Source organism: Electrona antarctica (genome assembly GCF_951216825.1).
Source record: "Electrona antarctica genome assembly, contig: scaffold_114, whole genome shotgun sequence".
NCBI lineage: Eukaryota > Metazoa > Chordata > Actinopteri > Myctophiformes > Myctophidae > Electrona > Electrona antarctica.
Genome location: NW_027637903.1, coordinates 47551 through 71059, shown reverse-complemented (window position 1 = coordinate 71059; position 23509 = coordinate 47551). Strand labels below are relative to the sequence as shown.

The 23509-nt window shown below is 44.6% G+C and overlaps 1 protein-coding gene across 1 annotated transcript; it reads left to right on the top strand.

Annotated features, from left to right (window-relative positions):
• Positions 1 to 961: 961 nt before the first annotated feature.
• Positions 962 to 10153, top strand: LOC306918582 (ALX homeobox protein 1-like; the record flags this gene model as incomplete). Its single annotated transcript, XM_079531474.1, has 4 exons — positions 962 to 1235; positions 2036 to 2394; positions 3229 to 3357; positions 9674 to 10153. 4 exons carry the CDS (start codon positions 962 to 964, stop codon positions 10151 to 10153), a joined length of 1242 nt encoding a protein of 413 aa, XP_079387600.1.
• Positions 10154 to 23509: the final 13356 nt, after the last annotated feature.

The following is a 23509-nucleotide window of genomic DNA, read 5'->3' as shown; positions in this document are numbered from 1 at the left end:
ATTTTACAATATAAACGGGGGGTCCCAGAGATAGAAATAAAATACCATTAAATGGGGGGTCCGTATAGACTAATGCAGGTCAAACGGGGGGGTCCTTGAAATGAAACGGCTTTAGCATCATTGCAGGCATATCTTTTCAAACGGAGGGGGTCCGCGTGGGATAATTAGTGTCAATTTGGAGGTCCTTGACATAAAAAAAAAAAACGTTGGGAACCAAAAGCTGTTCTGATCCACTTCCAGTAGCTTGACGAGCAGAACAAATAATCCGTCCAGAAAGTCCAAGTGAATGAAGATGAAACGGCCCGTCCTGTCACACACACACACACACACACACACACACACACACACACACACACACACACCCAGAGCAGCAGCAAGCCAAATCCCATTTGCACTCCACAACTTATAGAGACGATAAATTATTGCCTTAAAGTCCAGATGTCTAAACATGTTGTAAATTAAAGTCAATTGGATTGTTTCCGTCGTGGAGTGTATATAGCAGTAAGGCCTAAGCGTTTAGTTTGGTTTAGTGACTCCGTCACTTAGAGTCATGTGTTTGGGTTGGACTGGGACGTGTGTGTGGGAGGAGTTGAGTTGAGTTGGTGGGACAGACTTACTCTGGGTTTGGGTTTTGGGGGAAACGAGGCATGTTCTTAATACTGAAAAGTAGGTCTAGGAGCTACAAGGAGGAGAGAACCCTTTCCTTTCCGTCGCGTTAGAAGGCGAGGCTGTGCCTTAAAGACGAACATCTCTTTTTGGGGGACGAATTATTTGTCTATAATAATCGCTCAACGTGGCGCGCCTAGGGAGGAAGGAAGGAGGAATTAGGGAAGGAGGTATACTACTTTTCACGGTGACATGAACTTATCTGAGAAACTATCGCGCAGCGAAGCGAGCGGAGCGACACGCGAGCGATAAGCGAGCGACGGGGATTTTGGGGAGTTTTTTGTTTAATTAAAAAATGATGGACTACATGGACGAGAAGTTCGCCTTGAAAAGCCAGGCGATCATCAAAGGCACAGATTACTACATGGTGGGCCCCGGACCCCCGGTGGGGGGGTCCGTGGACCACGTTGGGGTGATGGAGGGGTGTCTGGTGGAGGGCTCCTACTACGGAACGACCACCACCACCAAGACCTCCTCCTCCTCCTCGCCCAAGTGCGGGTCGCAGCAGGCCTTCGGGCTGCAGAGCAGCGACCACCACGCCCGGTCCTCGCCCTGCGGAGAACACAACGGTGGGTTTAATATAATATATAGGCCGCTTTATGCAATTTATACAATTTACAATTTAGCCTAAATTGTAAATTATTTAGGCATTTATCAGACGCTCTTAATCCAGAGCATTTACATTAAGCAAGAACAAAAAGCATGGCAATACATCACATATATAAAAAGTAGTTCATATCATTCAGTTCACAATCATTATGTAAGCTAAGAACGTAACAGTGGAATATCTATATAATTAAACTATGCATATATACTATATAGTGCTAAATCTACATAAAATGCTATCTAAATTATTATTATTATTATGCGTCGCTATAACTTTAGCATGTTGTGTTTGTTTGTTGCCTGACATTGTTTTATATACATATCATAATTATGAGTCCAATGAATTCATATTAAATTATAGCTGAGAAGTTGCTTCTTAAATTACGAGGAAGATATGAACATTATGTGGCTGTTCATTTGCATATAAATATAGACATAATAATACAGGTCATATTTTATGTTATAGTCATGATATCTTAATTGTCTTCAAATCGGTCAGTTTAAAAAATAAAATAAGAGAGAGAGAGAGAGAGAGAGTGTGTGTGTGTGTGTGTGTGTGTGTGTGTGTGTGTGTGTGTGTGTGTGTGTGTGTGTGTGTGTGTGTGTGTGTGTGTGTGTGTGTGTGTCATGTAAGATGTGATTTATTTTATAGTATGCTATACAAAATGATTAGCCTACTGTTATGCTTATTATATGCTATTATTCACGTTAATTATTGTTATTATTGTAATATTATTATTATTATTATTATTATTTTCTGCAGCAAATTACGGAGTTCCGAAGAGCGACGAACAGGACTCTTGCCACCCGGACATGGGGAGGTCAAGCCTGGACAGTTGTTGCAGCGTGAGGGCCTCTCAGTCTCCGGGGGGCTCCGGGGGGGGTCCGGGGGGTCCTCACCACCAGGACATGAAGACCTGCACGGACCACCTGGAGGACCACCTCCTCGGGGACAAGTGCGACAGCAACGTGTCGAGCAGCAAGAAGCGGCGGCACCGCACCACCTTCACCAGCGCGCAGCTGGAGGAGCTGGAGAAGGTGTTCCAGAAGACCCACTACCCGGACGTCTATGTCCGGGAGCAGCTGGCCATGCGGACCGAGCTGACGGAGGCCAGAGTGCAGGTAGAGAGGACTTTAATTAACTTTAATTAATTAGCAACGGTTCGTTTTAAAATTATACTAAACTGTGTATATATAGAGGACTATACTTTAATTAACTTTAATTAATTAGCAACGGTTCGTTTTAAAATTATACTAAACTATAGAGGACTAGACTTTAATTAATTATATATAGAGGACTAGACTTTAATTAATTATTAACGTTTCGTTTTTAAATTATACTAAACTGTGTGTATATATAGAGCAGGACAGGCTACTCTATTTAATTTCATTTATTGTATTAGGTAGGGTTTTATTTTATTTGTTATTTTAGATTAATAAATATATATAGGCTACAACCCTGCATTTTGTGAAATTGTAAATGATAGGGGCGTTTTGAATAATTTCTCCCTTAAAGAAATGGAGAGGGATATAGCAACACTCTTCGAGAGGAATGGTGGGTTATACTTATAGCAGGCCTATACAAATCCTAAATACCATACGTAAATATAGCTTATTATGCCTATATTTATGCGTGAGTATATATAGGCTAAGAATTTTTGTCAATGGGCATTTTAAACATACATGACTTGAACTCAAATCATTGATTTGGGTAATAGGCTACTATATGCTATACTATTTGCATTACTTCATCAATTAAGGAGTAAATCATTTCAGCTGCGATTATTTTTTTTGCTCAAATTTAGGCTATTTTTCAATTAGGAAAACATCATGTTTTCTTTCATCACCTTTCAGTTTCTGCAGGATGCAGTTCTCAACTTCTCAGGATTCTGTTTTTTTAAATATTATATTTTTGTGTTAAAGTATTACATCTGAATGATATCCTGCCGTTTCTAGGTGTGGTTTCAGAACAGAAGAGCGAAGTGGAGGAAGAGGGAACGTTACGGTCAGATGCAGCAAGCTAAGAGTCACTTCGCTGCGACCTACGACCTGTCGGTGTTACCGAGAGCAGACACCTATTCACAGGTACGTTACTACGACCTGTCGGTGTTACCGAGAGCAGACACCTATTCACAGGTACGTTACTACGACCTGTCGGTGTTACCGAGAGCCGACACCTATATTCACAGGTACGTTACTACGACCTGTCGGTGTTACCGAGAGCCGACACCTATTCACAGGTTGGTGTTGGAGGACATCTTTATGATTTATGATTAGGCTACTCTGAACCCATTTAGACCTGAGGACGATTCTATACTAATGTCTTCGAAATCATGACAGTTTTCTGATAAACCTCATGCTTCTATGTCAGTGGTGCTCAAACTATTTCATGTCAAGGATCCCCAGAATTATCTGTATTTGGTCGCCGACCCCCATCTGAAAATATGTTGTTCCAGGGCACTCGGTGCCGCGCTATGAGCTTGTAGATCTGCTGTTTTTCAATAGCGAAAGTATAACATAATGCTTAAAACACCAAAAGTTCTGTTGTCAATGACAAATGGAACTCCTATAGTTTCATTTGAAAAATCCTAAATGAAAAGTTCAGACTGTCGCGGTGTGTTGTTGTGAATCAATTAATCATGTGATCCATGCGCAATTAATGGTCGAGAAGTTTGAACAAATCATACAAAGGTTTTCCGTCGATGTACAGAGCTGTATATAGCTGTATTGCTGGATCGATGTTTCTATTAAGTTCTCCTAATATATCCCTCTACAATCTATTTCGGTATACCAATGTAGCCCTTATATATTAATTTATTTGTTTTAATCAATATTATCAATTGATCAAAATGTCCCGACCTGCCCTCGTCATTAATTAATTATAGCCCATCGTTGTAGATTTAAACACAGATAAGATGCTTTGAACGTTGATTAGGCCGTCGGTGAGGACCGAGGTGTCACCGGATGAATTATATGGATGTTTCTCGGATTTCATGAAGCTAAGGATTTATCTGTGATTTATCTGTGGTCGATTTATCTGTGGTCGCTGCCAGAGAGAGGTCATCCTCAGAGGAGGTGAGAGGAGACGGTAATATGTCTTTAGGCTACTCCCTGCCAGCAATTAGAGATTACAGACTGGAACTACAATATTATATTATAGTTCTCTAGTATATGGGTTTTTAAAAGCGATATATCTTCATGGTTGGAAATCGTTTGGTCGGGGTGTGGTCACAGGGATAAGCTAGCTTGTGTCGTGTGTGTGTGTGTGTGTGTGTGTGTGTGTGTGTGTGTGTGTGTGTGTGTGTGTGTGTGCGCGTGTGTAGTGTGCGTGTGTGTGTGTGTGTGTGTGCGTGTGTGCGTGTGTGAAGGTATAATCTTCCAAGAGTCCAGACAAATTAATTAGAGAATTGTATATCAGTATGTAGACCTATCATGGCCCGTATTATAATTTATATCATGGGTGGAAAAAAATCACATTGTAATTCTGTTAGATTGTCTTGTTTACTCCATCATGTGTTTCTTGTGTAGAAACACATGGATGTTTTTCCCCCATAGCTTTTTTTTCTCCATAATGTTGTTGCCGGGACGTGTAGAGAGTACGTGTTAGAAATCCTGTAAGAGGAGCACTTTTGGACAAAAATAGCGAAAATTAGCTGATCTACAAGCTCACTTGTAGATCAGCTATTTTCGGTGGCGCAACCCAACACTCTTTAGCTATAGTGGAGATGCGGTGTGTTCGAGATGAATTTCGAAACAAATTTGTTCAAAGCAAAATGCTGCGTTCAAGTTCAGGAGACTTCGGAGAAAAGCTATTCTCCTGAATGCTGCCTTCCTTCCGGCATGGCATGGAAAGGAGAGGAGAGCATTTACATTTCTTTCACCATGTAGTAAATGTGGCATTCATTCGTGGTCTGGAGAGGGCAGTTGTTTTACAGACGGGTAAAAGGGCAGTTGTTTTACAGACGGGTAAAAGGGCAGTTGTTTTACAGACGGGTAAAAGGGCATGTGTTTTACAGACGGGTAAAAGGGCAGTTGTTTTACAGACGGGTAAAAGGGCAGTTGTTTTACAGACGGGTAAAAGGGCAGTTGTTTTACAGACGGGTAAAAGGGCAGTTTTTTTTTTACAGATGTGTAAAAGGGCAGTTTTTTTTACAGACGGGTAAAAGGGCAGTTGTTTTACAGACGGGTAAAAGGGCAGTTGTTTTACAGACAGGTAAAAGGGCAGTTGTTTTACAGACGGGTAAAAGGGCAGTTGTTTTATAGACGGGTAAAAGGGCAGTTGTTTTACAGACGGGGTAAAAGGGCAGTTGTTTTACAGACGGGTAAAAGGGCAGTTGTTTTACAGACGGGTAAAAGGGCAGTTGTTTTACAGACAGGTAAAAGGGCAGTTGTTTTACAGACAGGTAAAAGGGCAGTTGTTTTACAGACGGGTAAAAGGGCAGTTGTTTTACAGACAGGTAAAAGGGCATGTGTTTTACAGACGGGTAAAAGGGCAGTTGTTTTACAGACGGGTAAAAGGGCAGTTGTTTTACAGATGGGGTAAAAGGGCAGTGGTTTTACAGACGGGTAAAAGGGCAGTTGTTTTACAGACGGGTAAAAGGGCAGTTGTTTTACAGACGGGTAAAAGGGCAGTTGTTTTACAGACGGGTAAAAGGGCAGTTGTTTTACAGACAGGTAAAAGGGCAGTTGTTTTACAGACGGGTAAAAGGGCAGTTGTTTTACAGACGGGTAAGGGCAGGGGCTTGTGAGTATATTTATATTGTCGGCTTCTTTTTTGCCTGGAATGGACATTTTTGCCATGCAAACTTCCTCCTATATAATTTCGTCGACTAATGCTATGACTAAAAAATGTTCGTCGACTACCTTTTTTCACTGACGGAAACTAAATGGAAACTATAAATGAAAACTAAGCTATGATGACTAAAACTATGAGAGTAAATATACTGACAATTTTGTCGACAAATAAAAACTAGACTAAAATGTTAGGAAGGGACTAGTGGACAAGAGATCCACTATAAGTCATTTTACACTTGGTTGCATGCTGAAAATTGCCGATCTACAAGCTCACAACGCGTCGCAGCGCGACGCGTTGTGAGCTTGTAGATCGGCTATTTTCAGCAAGTGTAAAATTTGTCATTACGACGGCAAAAACCTTTTAGTTGAATAAATGAACTGCAGATTTAGTCGACTAAAATCTTTAGAAATTTAGTAGACTAACATTCCGGGTAAAACATATGACTAAAACTAGACTAAGTTTCATTCCAAAGACTATAATGACTAAACTAAAATATACATTTGCTGCCAAAAACAACATACTGCATGTCGAAGCGATGAACACGGCTCTAAATTGACCAAATCGTATCGATTAACTATAACACATGATACAGTGTATCATTGTTTTTGATTTGATTGATTTGATTGATATGATTGTTTTTGCGTCAGAGTATCTGATGAGCTGGTCAGTGGCTGAATAGTGGAATTGATGGTGGAATATCCTATTATTGTTTTAAAAACACATTCTGGACGGGAACACCTTTTGGTGTTTTAAGCATTTTTATGTTATACTTCATCTCTTGAAAAATAGCAGATCTACAAGCTCGTAGCGCGGCACTACGAGCTTGTAGATCTGCTATTTTTGAAAAATCGTGAAAATGTGGCGGAAATCGTTGAACATATATTCCTTCAGAGCGAACGTTTTTAACTCAAATCTTTGCTTCTGGGGGGTCCCTGGAACTACATATTTTAAGATGGGGGTCGGTGGCCAAATACAGATAATTCTGGGGGTCCTTGCCATGATAAAGGTTAAGAACCACTGACACAGAAACATGTGGGTTTTTCAGAAAACTGTCAGGATTTTTGTTGAATCGTCCTCAGGTCTGACAGGCTAAAGTCAAAAGGTTGCCAAAAAGTTGTGTGTCTGCAATCGTTTGAGGCGAGCGTTCTGCATGGTATTCCTGTGAGGGACGTAATTACGTGCTTTTCTGGGTCAAACATGGGCGCTGTATTCTGATCAGTCACTGACTGACGGCATCGGTAAAATACAGTTGATTCTCATCGCTACACACAGCCATGATCCGTCATGCTCCAGATATTTGTGCCGTGACTAGTATAGCTAACTGTCACATGAAGAGCTTTGTTCTTTAACAAACCATGATTGAGTTGTGGTATTTAGGCCACTAAACAGATCCGAAAGCAAACCTTTTTTATTTTGTCAGTTCGCTGACGTGGATATCCTTTTGTGTCGTCTGTGTTTCTGTCTATATGTGATGCAACATTGTCTGTTTTTAATGGACTATACTGCGGGGGGAGGGGGACGACGACGACAAAAGGTTTATCATGACATTTGTGAAAAATATAGTTCATGGTTCTCCATCTCCTTCCAAAATGTCACTGCCCTGTCCGTGAATAGTTACTTCTCAGACTGTTGATTGTAAGGAGGAACTCAATGAGATAGTATATCTCTGCTGTCGGGAGGAAACCTCATAACTCCAAAATGTTCATTTTTCAGGAAATGAAAAATATAAAATGTTCAGGGAATTAAGAAAACCTTATATTTTTAAAACAAAGCAATACAGCCTCATCAAAGTTGGTGTTGTAACTTTATATATTGTCAATTACTTCCATGAGAGGTGGGAGAGCTGGTGGAGTTAGTTGCTATAGCAGACATTTTGAGGGTCCATTGGTTCAATATTTTCGAAACAACACACAGACATAAAGGGTCTGTGGGTTGTGAGAAAAGTACATGTGCATCATTGTATGAATCCATTCAGGATTCAGAAGTACGGGAACCCCTTTTGGTGTTTTAACCATTATTTTTAAACTTTTGCTATTCAAAAATAGCAAATCTACAAGCTATGAGCTTGCAGATCTGCTATTTGTTGAAAAAATCGTGAAAATGTGTGGAAATCGTTGTGTATATACTTTCACAGCAAACGTTTTTAACTCAAATTATTTGCTTCTGGCGGGGGGGGGGGGGGGGGGGAGGCGCAGCCAATTACATATACTTTTTGGGGTATAGTTTGAGACACAGAAACATAGGGTTTTTCAGGAAACTGTCAGGATTTAGAAGACATTCTGTAGAATCGTCGTCAGGTCTAAATGGGGTTAATTACAGTATTAATCGCAGCATGTGGTTCTCGTTAGAGGAGGTCCATTATTAGCTCGTTTCACCTAATTTGAACCTCACAGACTCACTGAAATACTCATTTAATCTACAATTTGGCGTTTGGACTTTTTGGCCACAGTGTATCCAAAAGTCTCAAAGTAAACAAATGTAATCATGAATTATTGGCCGTATTGTAATTATAACCATGTATTATGTCGAGACATTATATATGTTCTGTTATCCTATATATACTGTAAAGCTACGTTCTACAGTTAGAAGTTAGAACACAACTGACTGTAATATTTACAATATGTTGTAACTAAGGGATGTCCCGATTTTTATCGATCCGATATTTATATTCTTATATAACACGTTTATCTTATGCCATATCACAATAGTTACAATATCCAAAATCACAGATAATATCCAGTCTCATATCATCATATGGATATAATATTGATGATGTCCCGATCATGATTATTTTGCTCTCGATCCAATTCCGATCATTTGAAAATGTCGTGATCGGCCCCGATTTCCGATCCCGCGATGGGATCGGGACAACGCTATAGTTGTAACATATTGTAAAAATGACAGAACAATAAGTTACCGTATATTTTTATTGCATACGTTACAGTTACAGTGTATTGGGGGGGGGGGGGGGGGGGTCGTGCTTATGACAACATGCATGGCTTCACATGTCATGTCATGTCTTTGATTTGATTTGATTTTCATTTAGCTTTTTTAGTAAAGAGCGATACATTTAAGCATACAAATAAAAAAGGGAAAGTGCCAGGAGGAGTCAAGAAGCCGATCCTGTACGCCAGGGACCACCATAAGAGATGATCTTTACGTCTCTAGCATTTTAATTTGAAGGACCCCCAGTTTGACATGCATTAGTCTACGGACCCCTAATTTATATTGTAAAATCAATGTTAATTTAACTCTGAGAGTGTACAAAGGGAACCAAATGGACCCGTTAGGGTCCATTTGGTTCCATTTGTAGATTGTAGATCTTGCTTGTAGCTTGTAGATCTTTTGAAAAAAATCTTTAAGAAATGTGGCGCAAATCCTTGAATATATATTCTTTCAGAGCGAACGTTTTTAACTCAAATCTTTGGGTTCATTTTCAGATGGGGGTCGGCGGCCAATTACATATAATTTTCGGGGTCCTTGACATGAAAATGTTTCAGAACCAACTGATATAGCAACATGATTTAGAAGACATTTGTAGAATTGTGTATAGTGTCAGTCCTATAAAAGTGTGTTAACCTGACCCCCCCTTCCTCCCCCTTCCAGATCCCTAACCAGCTTTGGGCCAGCGCGTCTCCTGGAGGCTCCGTGGTCTCGTCCTGCATGCTGCCCCGAGGCCCCTCCCCCTGCGTCGCCACCTACTCCCCCTCCCCCCGCGGCGGTGGCGTTGTGGGCGGAGCCACGGTGGGTGGCTCCTCCTCCTCCTCTGCGGCGGTGGACCAATACGTGGCGGCGGCGGCGGCCGCCGGCTTCCCCCCCCACGGCGGCCAGCAGAACCACCAGTTCCAACACGTCTCCCTCAACAACTTCTTCGGCGCCACCGCGGACTCCCTGCTGGCGGGGGGGGTGGGGCCGCCGCCGGGCCCCGCCCCCAGCGGTCTGAACCACCACCACCACACCCCCCACGCCCACCCCCACCTCGCCGCCTTCGAGACCAAGCCCGAGTTCGAGAGGCGGTCGTCCAGCATCGCCGTGCTGAGGATGAAGGCCAAGGAGCACACGGCCAACATCTCCTGGGCTATGTGATTATTGATGGACCCGTGTGTGTGTGTGTGTGTGTGTGTGTGCGTGTGTGTGTCGTGCTGTGTGTGTGTGTGTGTGCGTGTGTGTGCGTGCATGCGTGTGCGCACAACACCGTGCAGCAAAGCGTACAAAGAGGCATCATGCCCGCAAAGCCACCCCTGTTCCCCCCAGTACCGCTTTTATACGCCCGGTTCTGAAACCTGGACTGTGGATCCATGGGATCAGAACAACACCAGACACCAGAAGACTCACAAATATAGGAGAAGAAGGTCAGCATCGGACACGATGGACAACCACAAGCACGTGTATGTGTGCGCGTGTGTGTGTGGTTGCGTGCGTGGTTGCGTGCGTGTTTGCGTGCAGAGCAGTGCGTGCGTGCGTGCGTGCGTGCGTGCGTGCGTGCGTGCGTGCGTGCGTGCGTGTGAGAATCCTCGACTCAACACCCGAAGGACGTATTTTGCTCTCTAAGCAAAAAACAAACACAAACACGGACTGAGTGCACAGTAGTGCATGTGGTCCTCGTGCACAGTAGTGCATGTGGTCCTCGTGCACAGTAGTGCATAATGTGGTCCTCGGTTCCTGTCATGGCTGAATGTGTTCATCCAAACTCTTCACATGAGGAAGGTTCATCTCTGTACTGTACTGTACTGTACTGTACTGTACTGTACTGTACTGTACTGTACTGTACTGTACTGTACTGTACTGTACTGTACTGTACTGTACTGTACTGTACAGGGCTGGGATTCATATTCCTTCACTTCCACGTGCGTCGTTGTGTCGTGTTGTGTGTGAAACAGTGAATGGCACTTTTCGCTCATAAATTCAAGTATACAGAAGGTATATGAGCATCCCAGCCTCAATGTGTGTGTGTGTGTGTGTGTGTTTGTGTGAAGTGCGTGGCGTGCGTGCGTCTCAAGCACGTGCTTGAGAAAAAACGAGACTGAATATACTGTTGTCTGTCACCGGTAAATGGTAAATGGTGCATTTAGCGCCTTTATCCAAGGCGCTTTACATTGTGCATTACATTCACACATTCATACACCGATGGCGGCGGAAGCCATGCAAGGCACCAACCAGCACATCGGGAGCAATTTGGGGTTCAGTGTCTTGCCCAAGGACACTTCGACATGTAGACAGGAGGAGGAGCCGGGATTGGAACCGCCGACCCATGGATCATTGGACGACCTGCTCTACCTCCTGAGCCACAGTTGCCCCCGGTCAGTGGTGTGCACAGACATTTAGAGGGGCAGGTGCTCAAGTTAAAAAAGGGCACCTTGTGCAGCGCGTGGAACCGGCCGGTTGCCTTAATCTATTTTGGGCGGGAACCCCTTTTGGTGTTAGCATTATGTTATGCTTTAGCTATTGAAAAATAGCAGATCTACAAGCTCATAGCGCGCCACCGAGTGGCGCGCTATGAACTTGTAGGTCTGCTATTTTTGAAAAAGAAAAAAAAAGAAAAAAAAAAAAAAAAAATCTTTTTTTTTCAAAAGGGCACATTGCCAAAAGGGCAGGGGGTGCTCTAGCACCCCCTAGTGTCTATCTGTGCACGCCACTGCCCCCGGTGACAGCCATGTCACCAGGGACAGCCATGTTGTCACAGAGGATCGACTGGTGACTCGAGGTTACTCTCCCCCCAAGCAGCACGGAGCTGCTTTGAGACAAACAAATCTATATGACATACTAACAGGTCTTTCTTTGTGCTTTGCAGCAAAGCTCTGCTTCATGTTCTCTGGTTGTGTTTCCAGAACAATAAGCAGTGGTGGCAGTTTTTTTTGTTTTGTTTGTTTTAGTATTTGTATTGTAAATCTATGGAATGAAAACATATAATAAACCAGCGTGGATTTATTTAAGCATAATTTGACTTGATTTATTCCTGATGTGAGATTAAAATTTTCACTTCTATTTGGTTGTATTTTTAATAATACCTTTTTTAAAGATAGAGGGTATCTTTAGTATTTTATGTTGATAAGACATTATGCAATTATTATTATTATTTTATTTGTACAAAGAGCAAATTAGCTAATTTGAATGATTTTGAATGACATAGTCCTAAAGAGCATGTAATTGTCAACACACCACACAGTTAGTTATTTGGCTCCAGATGCTTCTGAACAGAAACAGTATTAACAGCAGAAACTGACTCAACATTTATACACGAGTAACGTCATGTACAAAATCCCATGGATTTGTCTAATCCAGTGCTTCCCAAAGTGGGGTCTGGGGACCCAGGGGTCCTTGAGGGAGTTCCAGGGGGTCCCCAGCTAAATGATAGTTTGGAACGAAATGGACCCTAATGGGTCTGTAACTCTGAGGGCGTACAAATGGAACCAAATGGACCCTTATGGGTCTAACTCTGAGAGTGTACAAATGGAACCAAATGGACCCTAAATTTGTACACCCTTGGGAAGTTAAATTAACAATGATTTTACAATATAAATTGGGGGTCCCAAGAGATAGAAAAAACATTAAAATAAAAAGTGCGTTGCAAAATCATGGAATAAAAATGATAAAGTAGAAAAAACAAAAAAACAAAGGCTGTGCGTGTCAGAGAGGTTGTGGAGGCTGTCGGCTATTCAACATGTTGTTATTGTAATACTTTTTAGCAAAAGGCCGATGCACACCTCAAGGCTATTGACAGGTGCGTAGGGCAATAAAGCATACTTAAAAGGGTATCGCACACTGTCAGAAAACGTTTCGGTCTATTCGACCTCCATTCGTCTGTCCTGATGGAGGTCGAATAGACCGAAACGTTGAATAAAGAGCAACATTTTTGGCCAGTTTTCTGACAGTGTGCGGGACCCTTCTTTGTTTTTCAAAGATACCCTTTTAGTTATTGTAATACTTCAAATGACGGTGAGTCCTATTCTCCATATGCAGACCCGCTATCTTACCATATAAGGTAATGTCAAGGTGCTAACAAGGTGCAACTTCCCATAGACAGCCCATTCACCAAAACAGTAAAGTCCTGTCTGATTGTATTAAACAACGTCAAACTCACCAACATTGCAGCTGTACGAAAAGCTTGAATTATTCTCTTTCTATCCTTTCTAAGTGTTTGTTTCATACAAATCCACCGTAGACATGTTGTTATGAGCTACTTTGTGTCCTTGCAGTTATTGAGTGGTGCAACCACTCCAAGGAACAGCAATGTCCGTGTTAACCTATGTTTGTGTGTGACTATGTTTGTGTGTGTGGTGTATTTTCACACCCAATTAACCCTAAACTCACTAAAGTAGAGAGATAAATGAACACTCTAGACTAAAGCAAACTGTAGTCATCAGATCAGGTGAAAAACCTCGTCAAAGCATCAGATCGGAGAAACACAGGCAGAGAGAGATTTCCTCGGAGTGTGATGTACCATTTATTTCAATCAAAGACAGAGTCCAGAATGACAAAAATAGCATAGCTTCCCCGTAGGCCTTGGTCGGCCCACGGGAGCTCCCAGCAGACTGACCATGGTGGCCAGCCAGCTAACACTGAATGATTTTCACATTGACAATTGACATGATATACTTTCACATAGACAGAGTTGAATTCAAAAAGGGTGGAGTTAAGATTAACATACAGATCAACAGATGGCCTTTGGTTAGCAGATGGCTGTCCCACTGTGTGTTTTGATTCACACCTGTGACCAAGCAATATGACTCCACTTAACCTGCATCAAATTAACACAGAGACCCAAATAAACAGTGACCTATTAATGTATAGTGTAGTTATTGGCAGAATATAGCAAATATTGGCTATGGACTATATTTTACGAGACCACATGTGTGACTCATGTGTGACTCATGAGTACCAGTAGGGGCACTGTTGTGCCAGAAACAGAGAGAGAGAGATAGTGCTGCACTGAGAGGGGGGAGGGGAGTTGCACCACTCAGTTCATACGGGTGTGATTTTTTTCCTAAGTGTTGCAGTTTGGAATGAAGTGCTCGTTAGATATAACTCAACTGTCCTGGTAATGGCCTAGTGGGGCCCTGTCTATCTTATGGAGTATAAAGGTGAGAAATTAATGCATTATTATTGAAATGTAGAATATAGATACATTGATATTCTGGTAGAATCTAAAGCAGAAACAGCATCAAAGTTACAAGAAAAACACTAAACAGGTCAAAATGGGCAGATATTTTACAGCCCAAATCAGACTTGAATGATTGACAGCTGACATGACGCGTCAAAATCTCTCAGCCCCAGAGCCAATGAGAGGGCTCTGCTCAGCCCTAAGGCCCGCCTCTAGGCCGTGAGGTCACTGGCTTTTGCACCAATCACAGCGCCCGCTAGTGTGTGTGTTTATGATGTGAAGGAATGGCGGTGGAAGTGGAGGTTTTTAAAATCAAACAAGTCTATTTATTTACTTTATAATCCGTGTTGTCCCATAGCCTGGAGGGAGACATGGAGTTCAGAGACTGGGGGCAGAAATAATAGCACTTTATAAAGTTGTACCACTTTATAAATATCACACATTATGGATAAAACACAAGGAAAGACAGTGTTGTGTTTGGAAGTCTTGCTCCTGAGTACTGACAGCACAGCTGACTGGGACACCTCTGATTGGACCACAGAATAAAGGTATTTAATTATTGTGGATTTGCTTCATTTTATCTCAGAGTTAAGAAACATGGTTTAGGCTCGAGCTCTCATTAGAGAGACGAGAGAGGCTGTGCGTTTGTGTTTTGATTTGTTTCGGTGCGCGTGCGTGCGCGCATGCATGCGGTGTGTGCGCGTGCGTGTGTGTGTGTGTGTGTGCGTGCCTTGCTTGCGTCTTTTATTTAATGTTGGTGCTGCTTGTTTGCGCCAGTTGCGTGTGTGTTTGATTCGTCTCCCTCTGTGTGTGTGTGTGTGTGTGTGTGTGTGCGTGCGTGAGGTCTACTGCAGACCAGTGGTTCTCAAAGTGTGGTCCGGGGACCCCCAGGGGTCCTTGAGGGAGTTCCAGGGGGTCCCCAGCTAAATGATAGTTTGGAACCTAAAATGGACCCTTATGGGTCTGTAACTCTGAGAGTGTACAACATGTACAATGTACATTTTGTACACTCTCTGAGTTAAATTAACATTGATTTTACAATATAAATTGGGGGTCCCAGAGATATAAATGCCATTAAATGGGGGGTCCGTAGACTAATGCATGTCAAACTGGGGGTCCCTGAAATTAAACTATAGAGCTAGAGCCGTAACAATCTTCTTATGGGGGGTCCCTGGCATTATCTCTTAAATGGGGGTCCGTGGGGCTAATTGGTGTCAACGTGGGGGTCCACAGCTGGAGGAGGGGCTGAGTGTCAGTAGGCTGGGCTGGACCACTGAGCTGCATTACACCTCAAGATGACGCAAAGCTTTTTATTAGTTGGTTCTGGGCTTATATTTTGTTTAAAAAGTGCATGCTATTGTTGCTATTATGTTTAGAGTGGTGCAACCACTCCTATAGACTGTGTGTGTGTGTGTGTGTGTGTGTGTGTGTGTGTGTGTGTGTGTGTGTGTGTGTGTGTGTGTGTGTGTGTGTGTGTGTGTGTGTGTGTGTGTGTGTGTGTGTGTGTGTGTGTGTGTGTGTGTGTGTGTCCGAGCACGAAAATAGCGTTAGCCTTTGTTCACCACCAAGTGTCACTGTTGCACAGCCTAAAGGCCTGCAGCCTTAACGTTGTTTAATACAAGCAGATTGGATGAGTGGGGAGTCAATGGAGGGTGTTGCAACTCTAGATTCATCCCATTATAAAACAAGTTGCAAATTGTGGCTAAGGCCTATAGTAATGTCATTGCTGTAGTTTGATTTGTGATTTAATTGGCTGTGTTCCATTCGATATCCTCCTGTCACAGCAGCTCACACATCTCGCTGCTGTGTTTGCACATTGTTGTACTTCGACCAGCAGATATGGTAGTTTTTAAGTGGTGCAACCACTTCCTTAAGTAGCTTTTGTGTGCCTGGCTGGCTGGCTGGCTGGCTACCTGGGTCTGAGCATGGAAATAGCATTTGGTTGGTTTTCACAACCAAGTGTCACTGCCTAACACACATAGATATTAACTGTATGATTTCAGGTGTATCAGTACAGTATATCCGTGGGTGATTGTAATCTGTGGGAAGTATGGCCCTCATTTATCAACGCGGTGTACACCCATATTTGGCCAAATACATATAATTCTAGTGGTTCTTGACATGAAATAGTTTGAGGATCACAGAAACAGGTTTTTTTCAGAAAACTGTCATGATTTAGAAGACATTTTGTAGAATCTGGTCTCAGGTCGAAATGAGTTTCGTAAAACATTGGAGTAGTTTTTGCTACACGCACATACACACACGCACACGCACATACACACACACACACACACACACGCATACACACGCACACGCACGCACACACAGAGCAGTATAGAACGTTCGTTCTCATGGAAACGGAGCATGTCCTCAGTGGTCGGTCGGTGACATCATGCTTTTGTTTTACTTTCTGAGGTCATTCTCCTGTGCTGCGCTGCGGTGCGCTGTGTGTGTGTGTGTGTGGTGTGTGTGTGTGTGTGTTGCACTGCGGTGGATAGCATCTCAGGCAGAGCTGTCTGTCTGTCCAGTGTGTGTGTGTGTGTGTGTGTGTGTGTGTGTGTGTGTGTAGGGTGAGCTGTCTGTCTGTCTGTCCAGTGTGTGTGTGTGTGTAGGGTGAGCTGTCTGTCTGTCTGTCCATGAATGCGACGGCTGATTGAATTAAGGGTCGTAACGCGTGTCAGATGGCAACCGACCGCGTGCTTGTGTTTTCTTAGAGGGGAACTTCCTTCCTGTCTGGTGTCATTAAAATGCCCATGCAGCTCAAGGGCCTTATCTGTCTGCATCGACTCGTTACTTACGTTGGTCACTAAGGGTCAATAACGGGCTTAATCCATTTAGACTTGAGGAGGATTCTACAAATGTCTTCTAAATCCTGACAGTTTTCGGAAAACCCCCATGTTTCTATGTCAGTGGTTCTCAAACTATTTCATGTTAAGGAACCCCACAATTATATGTATTTGGCCGCCGACCCCCACCTGAAAATATGTTGTTCCAGGGACCCCCCCCCCCCCCCCCCCCAGAAGCAAAGATTTGAGTTAAAAACGTTCGCTCTGAAAGAATATATATTCAAAGATTTGTGCCGCATTTTCACAGGGTTTTTAAAAAAATAGCAGACCTAGCGCGCCACTCGGTGGCGCGTTATGAGCTTGTAGGCCTGCTATTTTTCAATAGCTAAAGTATAACATAATGCTTTAAACCCAAAAGGGGTTCTCGCCCAGAATGGGTTCTCACTATGGGTCAATAACTAGCTTTAATTCTAACTATAGGACACTTGAACGATGCCACTCATGTCATGTGGTTTAGTTAACTTCTATATGCATGGCGGTGGCAATCACATGATGCCAGGTCAACAATCTGTGGAAATAAGCGATAATAATATTCTATATTGTCTATTTGTCCTGTGGTTTTCAGTCACCACCTCATTCACACCTATATACTGTACTGTAGGCTATATGTCATTTTATATATAAGTTCTAGGGATGCACCGAAAGGGAAGTTCTTGGCCGAAACCGAATATAGGAAACAGTTGGCCGAAAACCGAATATCCGAATATGATTAATATTATATATATATATTTTTCCTACCATTGCTGTCATGGCCGTACCTTAAAGCTACCTAATTTATGGCAAAATAAATGGTTATGGCAAACAATAATCACTATTATGGGTCCATACAACATTTCTTCAGCTCTTTTGAATGCATTAATTGCATACACTATTCGGTGATATATTTTCTGCCTATTCGGGCCAAAACCGAATAGGCCGAAAATGCATTTTTAGTGTTAATATCACATGTTGGAAGAGGATGGTGTCACTAACATTATTATTTTTTAGAGTTGTCCCGATTCCATTTCTTTCAGACAGACGTACGAATACAAGTACTTAATACTCGCCGATACCGAGTACCGATACGAGTACTATATTTATGTTGAGTAACCACTTATTTTACCGCCTTATAGATGCAGATGGATCTCCGATCTACACTTGTCAGTTGTCATTGATGCTTGTAGATCGGCTGTTTTTGGGCGATGTGCTGCAGTGTTGTGGTCAGACTTGCTCCCGTTGCATTGATCGTTCAGCCTAGTGTCAACTGGATGTTTTGGTACTCGGGGTCAGATCATCGGGGTTGGTTCCGACTTCCGAGTACCAAGTACTAGTACTTGAGGGTGGTATCGGCCCGAGTACCCGATACCAGTATCGGTATCGAAACAACTCTATTATTTTTCTCCTGTATAGATGTTGCATGATGAGGAGAACAAAGTACAGATGTTGGGGTTTTAGCTGCTTGTTTTAGAAAGCCTGACCCTTTCCTGTATATCAGTTAGTTGTAACTTAAGATCATTTATAATTATAAATCATGTATTCAACTTATTCTTACACCAACTTCCTCCTTGTTCCAAAGCTTATTTTAACGAGAGGTTTTCCATGTTTTCCAGCTGTTACTGACTTGTTTGTTGACGTTCTGAAGTCACAGGGATCAGTCGGAGAGTCTGTCCAAACCCTGTAGCCGTTTAGTTCGTCCAAACGGCCGAAGATAATCTATTTCTATCTATGCAAGAAATTAAACCGAATGAGGAAAATGATCACAAGCCTGATTCTGGCTGCACGTATAGGCACGAGGTTAACTCACACAGACATAAACACAGACGCAGCCACACAAAGACATGCTCGTACACACACACACAGATACACACACAGATACACACACAGATACACACATATATACACAGTGCACGTATATACACACACAGATACACAGTGCATGTATATACACAGATACACACAGTGCACGCATATACACACACAGATACACACAGTGCACGCATATACACACACAGATACACACAGTGCACGGATCAGAACCTTTCCTCTCCCTCTCTCTCTCCTCATGTTTACGGGCCGTTCCATAATGCCAGAGTAAACCAAGGAGAAGTCCTGTGTATAAATATGGCTTTTCTGAATGTTTCTGGTTGAACTGATTGACAGTTTCCAACAGACAGGCTGAGTGTAAGTGAGACAGCTTTACATGGCTTTGGTGTGTTTGAAACATTTACCCAGTGGTCCGGGGACCACCAGTGGGCCCCGGGGACCACCAGTGGGCCTTGAGGGGGTTCCAGGTGGTCCGGGGACCACCAGTGGGCCTTGAGGAGGGGGTTCCAGGTGGTCCAGGGACCACCAGTGGGCCCCGGGGACCACCAGTGGGCCTTGAGGGGGTTCCAGGTGGTCCGGGGACCACCAGTGGGCCTTGAGGAGGGGGTTCCAGGTGGTCCAGGGACCACCAGTGGGCCCCGGGGACCACCAGTGGGCCTTGAGGGGGTTCCAGGTGGTCCGGGGACCACCAGTGGGCCTTGAGGAGGGGGTTCCAGGTGGTCCAGGGACCACCAGTGGGCCCCGGGGACCACCAGTGGGCCTTGAGGGGGTTCCAGGTGGTCCGGGGACCACCAGTGGGCCTTGAGGGGGGGTTCCAGGTGGTCCGGGGACCACCAGTGGGCCTTGAGAGGGGGTTCCAGGTCGTCCGGGGACCACCAGTGGGCCCCGGGGACCACCAGTGGGCCCCGGGGACCACCAGTGGGCCCCGGGGACCACCAGTGGGCCCCGGGGACCACCAGTGGGCCTTGAGGGGGGGTTCCAGGTGGTCCGGGGACCACCAGTGGGCCTTGAGAGGGGGTTCCAGGTGGTCCGGGGACCACCAGTGGGCCCCGGGGACCACCAGTGGGCCTTGAGAGGGGGTTCCAGGTGGTCCGGGTACCACCAGTGGGCCTTGAGGGGGTTCCAGGTGGTCCGGGGACCACCAGTGGGCCTTGAGGAGGTTCCAGGTGGTCCGGGGACCACCAGTGGGCCTTGATGGGGGGTTCCAGGTGGTCCGGGGACCACCAGTGGGCCTTGAGGAGGTTCCAGGTGGTCCGGGGACCACCAGTGGGCCTTGAGGGGGTTCCAGGTGGTCCGGGGACCACCAGTGGGCCTTGAGAGGGGGTTCCAGGTGGCCCGGGGACCACCAGTGGGCCTTGAGGGGGTTCCAGGTGGTCCGGGTACCACCAGTGGGCCTTGAGGGGGTTCCAGGTGGTCCGGGGACCACCAGTGGGCCTTGAGGAGGTTCCAGGTGGCCCGGGGACCACCAGTGGGCCTTGAGGAGGTTCCAGGTGGTCCCCAGCTAAATGATGGAGAGTTGCTAACCAAATGGGCACTTATCTTCAACTCTTGAGAGCGTGAAATGAAACCAAACGGGTCCATTTGGTTTCATTTTACGCTCTCAAGAGTTAAATTATTGTTACACATCGGCATTGCTTAATTTCCAAGAAGTCTACACAATTCAACGTTTGCCTGTCATGATGTCGTCTCTCCTAATGATGATGTCATCTCTACTAATGCTACCAACATCAATACAGAATGGAGTTGTGGACAAACGCCTAAATGTCATCAAACGGTGGTTCCGTGGTTCAGAGGCCCAATAAATACTGGGCCTTGATATGTAAATGGTTGAAAACCCCTGCAATATGAGATTTGATACTATGTGGGTTGTGGTCAGTGATAGATGACGCTAGATAGATTGATACTATGTGTGTTCAGGTTGTGGTCAGTGATAGATGACGCTGTGAACACAGAGTCACGCGTATTGCTCCACAGAAACATTCCACACATAAATAGCTAACTGTCCTCTCTGTGTGCAGAGGTCCACAAACTGTCCTCTCTGTGTGCAGAGGTCCACAAACTGTCCTCTCTGTGTGCAGAGGTCCACAAACTGTCCTCTCTGTGTGCAGAGGTCCACAAACTGTCCTCTCTGTGTGCAGAGGTCCACAAACTGTCCTCTCTGTGTGCAGAGGTCCACAAACTGTCCTCTCTGTGTGCAGAGGTCCACAAACTGTCCTCTGTGTGCAGAGGTCCACAAACTGTCCTCTCTGTGTGCAGAGGTCCACAAACTGTCCTCTCTGTGTGCAGAGGTCCACAAACTGTCCTCTCTGTGTGCAGAGGTCCACAAACTGTCCTCTCTGTGTGCAGAGGTCCACAAACTGTCCTCTCTGTGTGCAGAGGTCCACAAACTGTCCTCTCTGTGTGCAGAGGTCCACAAACTGTCCTCTCTGTGTGCAGAGGTCCACAAACTGTCCTCTCTGTGTGCAGAGGTCCACAAACTGTCAGCTCCAGAGTCAGAAGAGAGATTACATTAGACATTAATGTTTCTGTTCACTGTATGTACTATGCATGCAGGTGTATGTGAGTGTGTGTGCGCACACGTGCACAACACACACGCGCACGCACGGCACGGCACGCACGCATGTACAGACACGCATGCACGCACGCACGCACATACAGACACGCACGCACGCACGCATGCACATACAGACACGCATGCACACACGCATGCAGTCACGCACGCACGCACAGACATATATATGCCCGCGCACGCACGCACACAGTGGTCTCCTCCCCCATGTGAGGCAGTGCAGGGAGTGATGGGTTGACCTCTGAGGGTCAAACCCATTGGAACCGTTGACGGACTGACTCTGCAGGAGCTCCAATACACACACACACACACACACACACGTGTACACGTGTGTGTGTTGTTGACAGATGGACGTATAGAGCTAGTTCAAACGCAGGCTGCTGGCAGAGGCTGTACTGTGGGCTGATGGTGTGTGTGTGTGTGCATGTGCGTGTGTGCGGCTGTGCGGCTGTGTGCGTGTGGCTGATGGATGGATGGACTTGGCGGTCCTGTGTGTTCCTCTGTGATCTTCTGCCCTTCGATGTTGTTCTAATCCTTCAGCACTGATGTCTTAGTGATGTCATAGCCTTCCTCCTGCTGGAAGAGACCCCATCTCCTCCTTTATCTTGTTCTGACTTCACTTTCTGAGCGGCTAGCGCCTCAGAAAGTGAGAACAAGACAACTTTAGCTGTTGAAAAATAGTAGGGCGGTGGTTGGGTGGCTAGTTGGTAACCGCCAGGTTGCCAGTTCGAACCCGGGCTCCCCCAGAGTTAGTGTCGAAGCAAGACTCTGAACCCCTGATTGCTCCTGATGTGCAGGTTGGTGCCTTGCATGGTTTCCTCCACCATCGGTGTGTGAATGGGTGAATGTAATGCACAATCTATGTAAAGGTGTGTGAATGTAATGCACAGTCTATGTAAAGGTGTGTGAATGTAATGCACAGTCTATGTAAAGGTGTGTGAATGGGTGAATGTAATGCACAGTCTATGTAAAGGTGTGTGAATGTGTGTGTGAATGGGTGAATGTAATGCACAGTCTATGTAAAGGTGTGTGAATGTGTGTGTGAATGGGTGAATGTAATGCACAGTCTATGTAAAGGTGTGTGAATGGGTGAATGTAATGCACAGTCTATGTAAAGGTGTGTGAATGGGTGAATGTAATGCACAGTCTATGTAAAGGTGTGTGAATGTAATGCACAGTCTATGTAAAGGTGTGTGAATGGGTGAATGTAATGCACAGTCTATGTAAAGGTGTGTGAATGGGTGAATGTAATGCACAGTCTATGTAAACGTGTGTGAATGGGTGAATGCAATGCACAGTCTATGTAAAGGTGTGTGAATGGGTGAATGTAATGCACAGTCTATGTAAAGGTGTGTGAATGGGTGAATGTAATGCACAGTCTATGTAAAGGTGTGTGAATGTAATGCACAGTCTATGTAAAGGTGTGTGAATGGGTGAATGTAATGCACAGTCTATGTAAAGGTGTGTGAATGGGTGAATGTAATGCACAGTCTATGTAAAGGTGTGTGAATGTAATGCACAGTCTATGTAAAGGTGTGTGAATGGGTGAATGTAATGCACAGTCTATGTAAAGGTGTGTGAATGGGTGAATGTAATGCACAGTCTATGTAAAGGTGTGTGAATGGGTGAATGTAATGCACAGTCTATGTAAAGGTGTGTGAATGTAATGCACAGTCTATGTAAAGGTGTGTGAATGGGTGAATGTAATGCACAGTCTATGTAAAGGTGTGTGAATGGGTGAATGTAATGCACAGTCTATGTAAAGGTGTGTGAATGGGTGAATGTAATGCACAGTCTATGTAAAGGTGTGTGAATGGGTGAATGTAATGCACAGTCTATGTAAAGGTGTGTGAATGGGTGAATGTAATGCACAGTCTATGTAAAGGTGTGTGAATGGGTGAATGTAATGCACAGTCTATGTAAAGGTGTGTGAATGGGTGAATGTAATGCACAATCTATGTAGTAAAGCGCCTTGGATAAAGGCACTATATACATGCACCATTTAGCAGATCTACAAGCTCGTAGTGTGGCACTCGTTGAGGGCCGCTAGCCCCTCCCCTAGCCGCTAGCCCCTCCCCTAGCCGCTAGCCCCTCCCCTAGCCCCTAGCCCCTCCCCTAGCCCC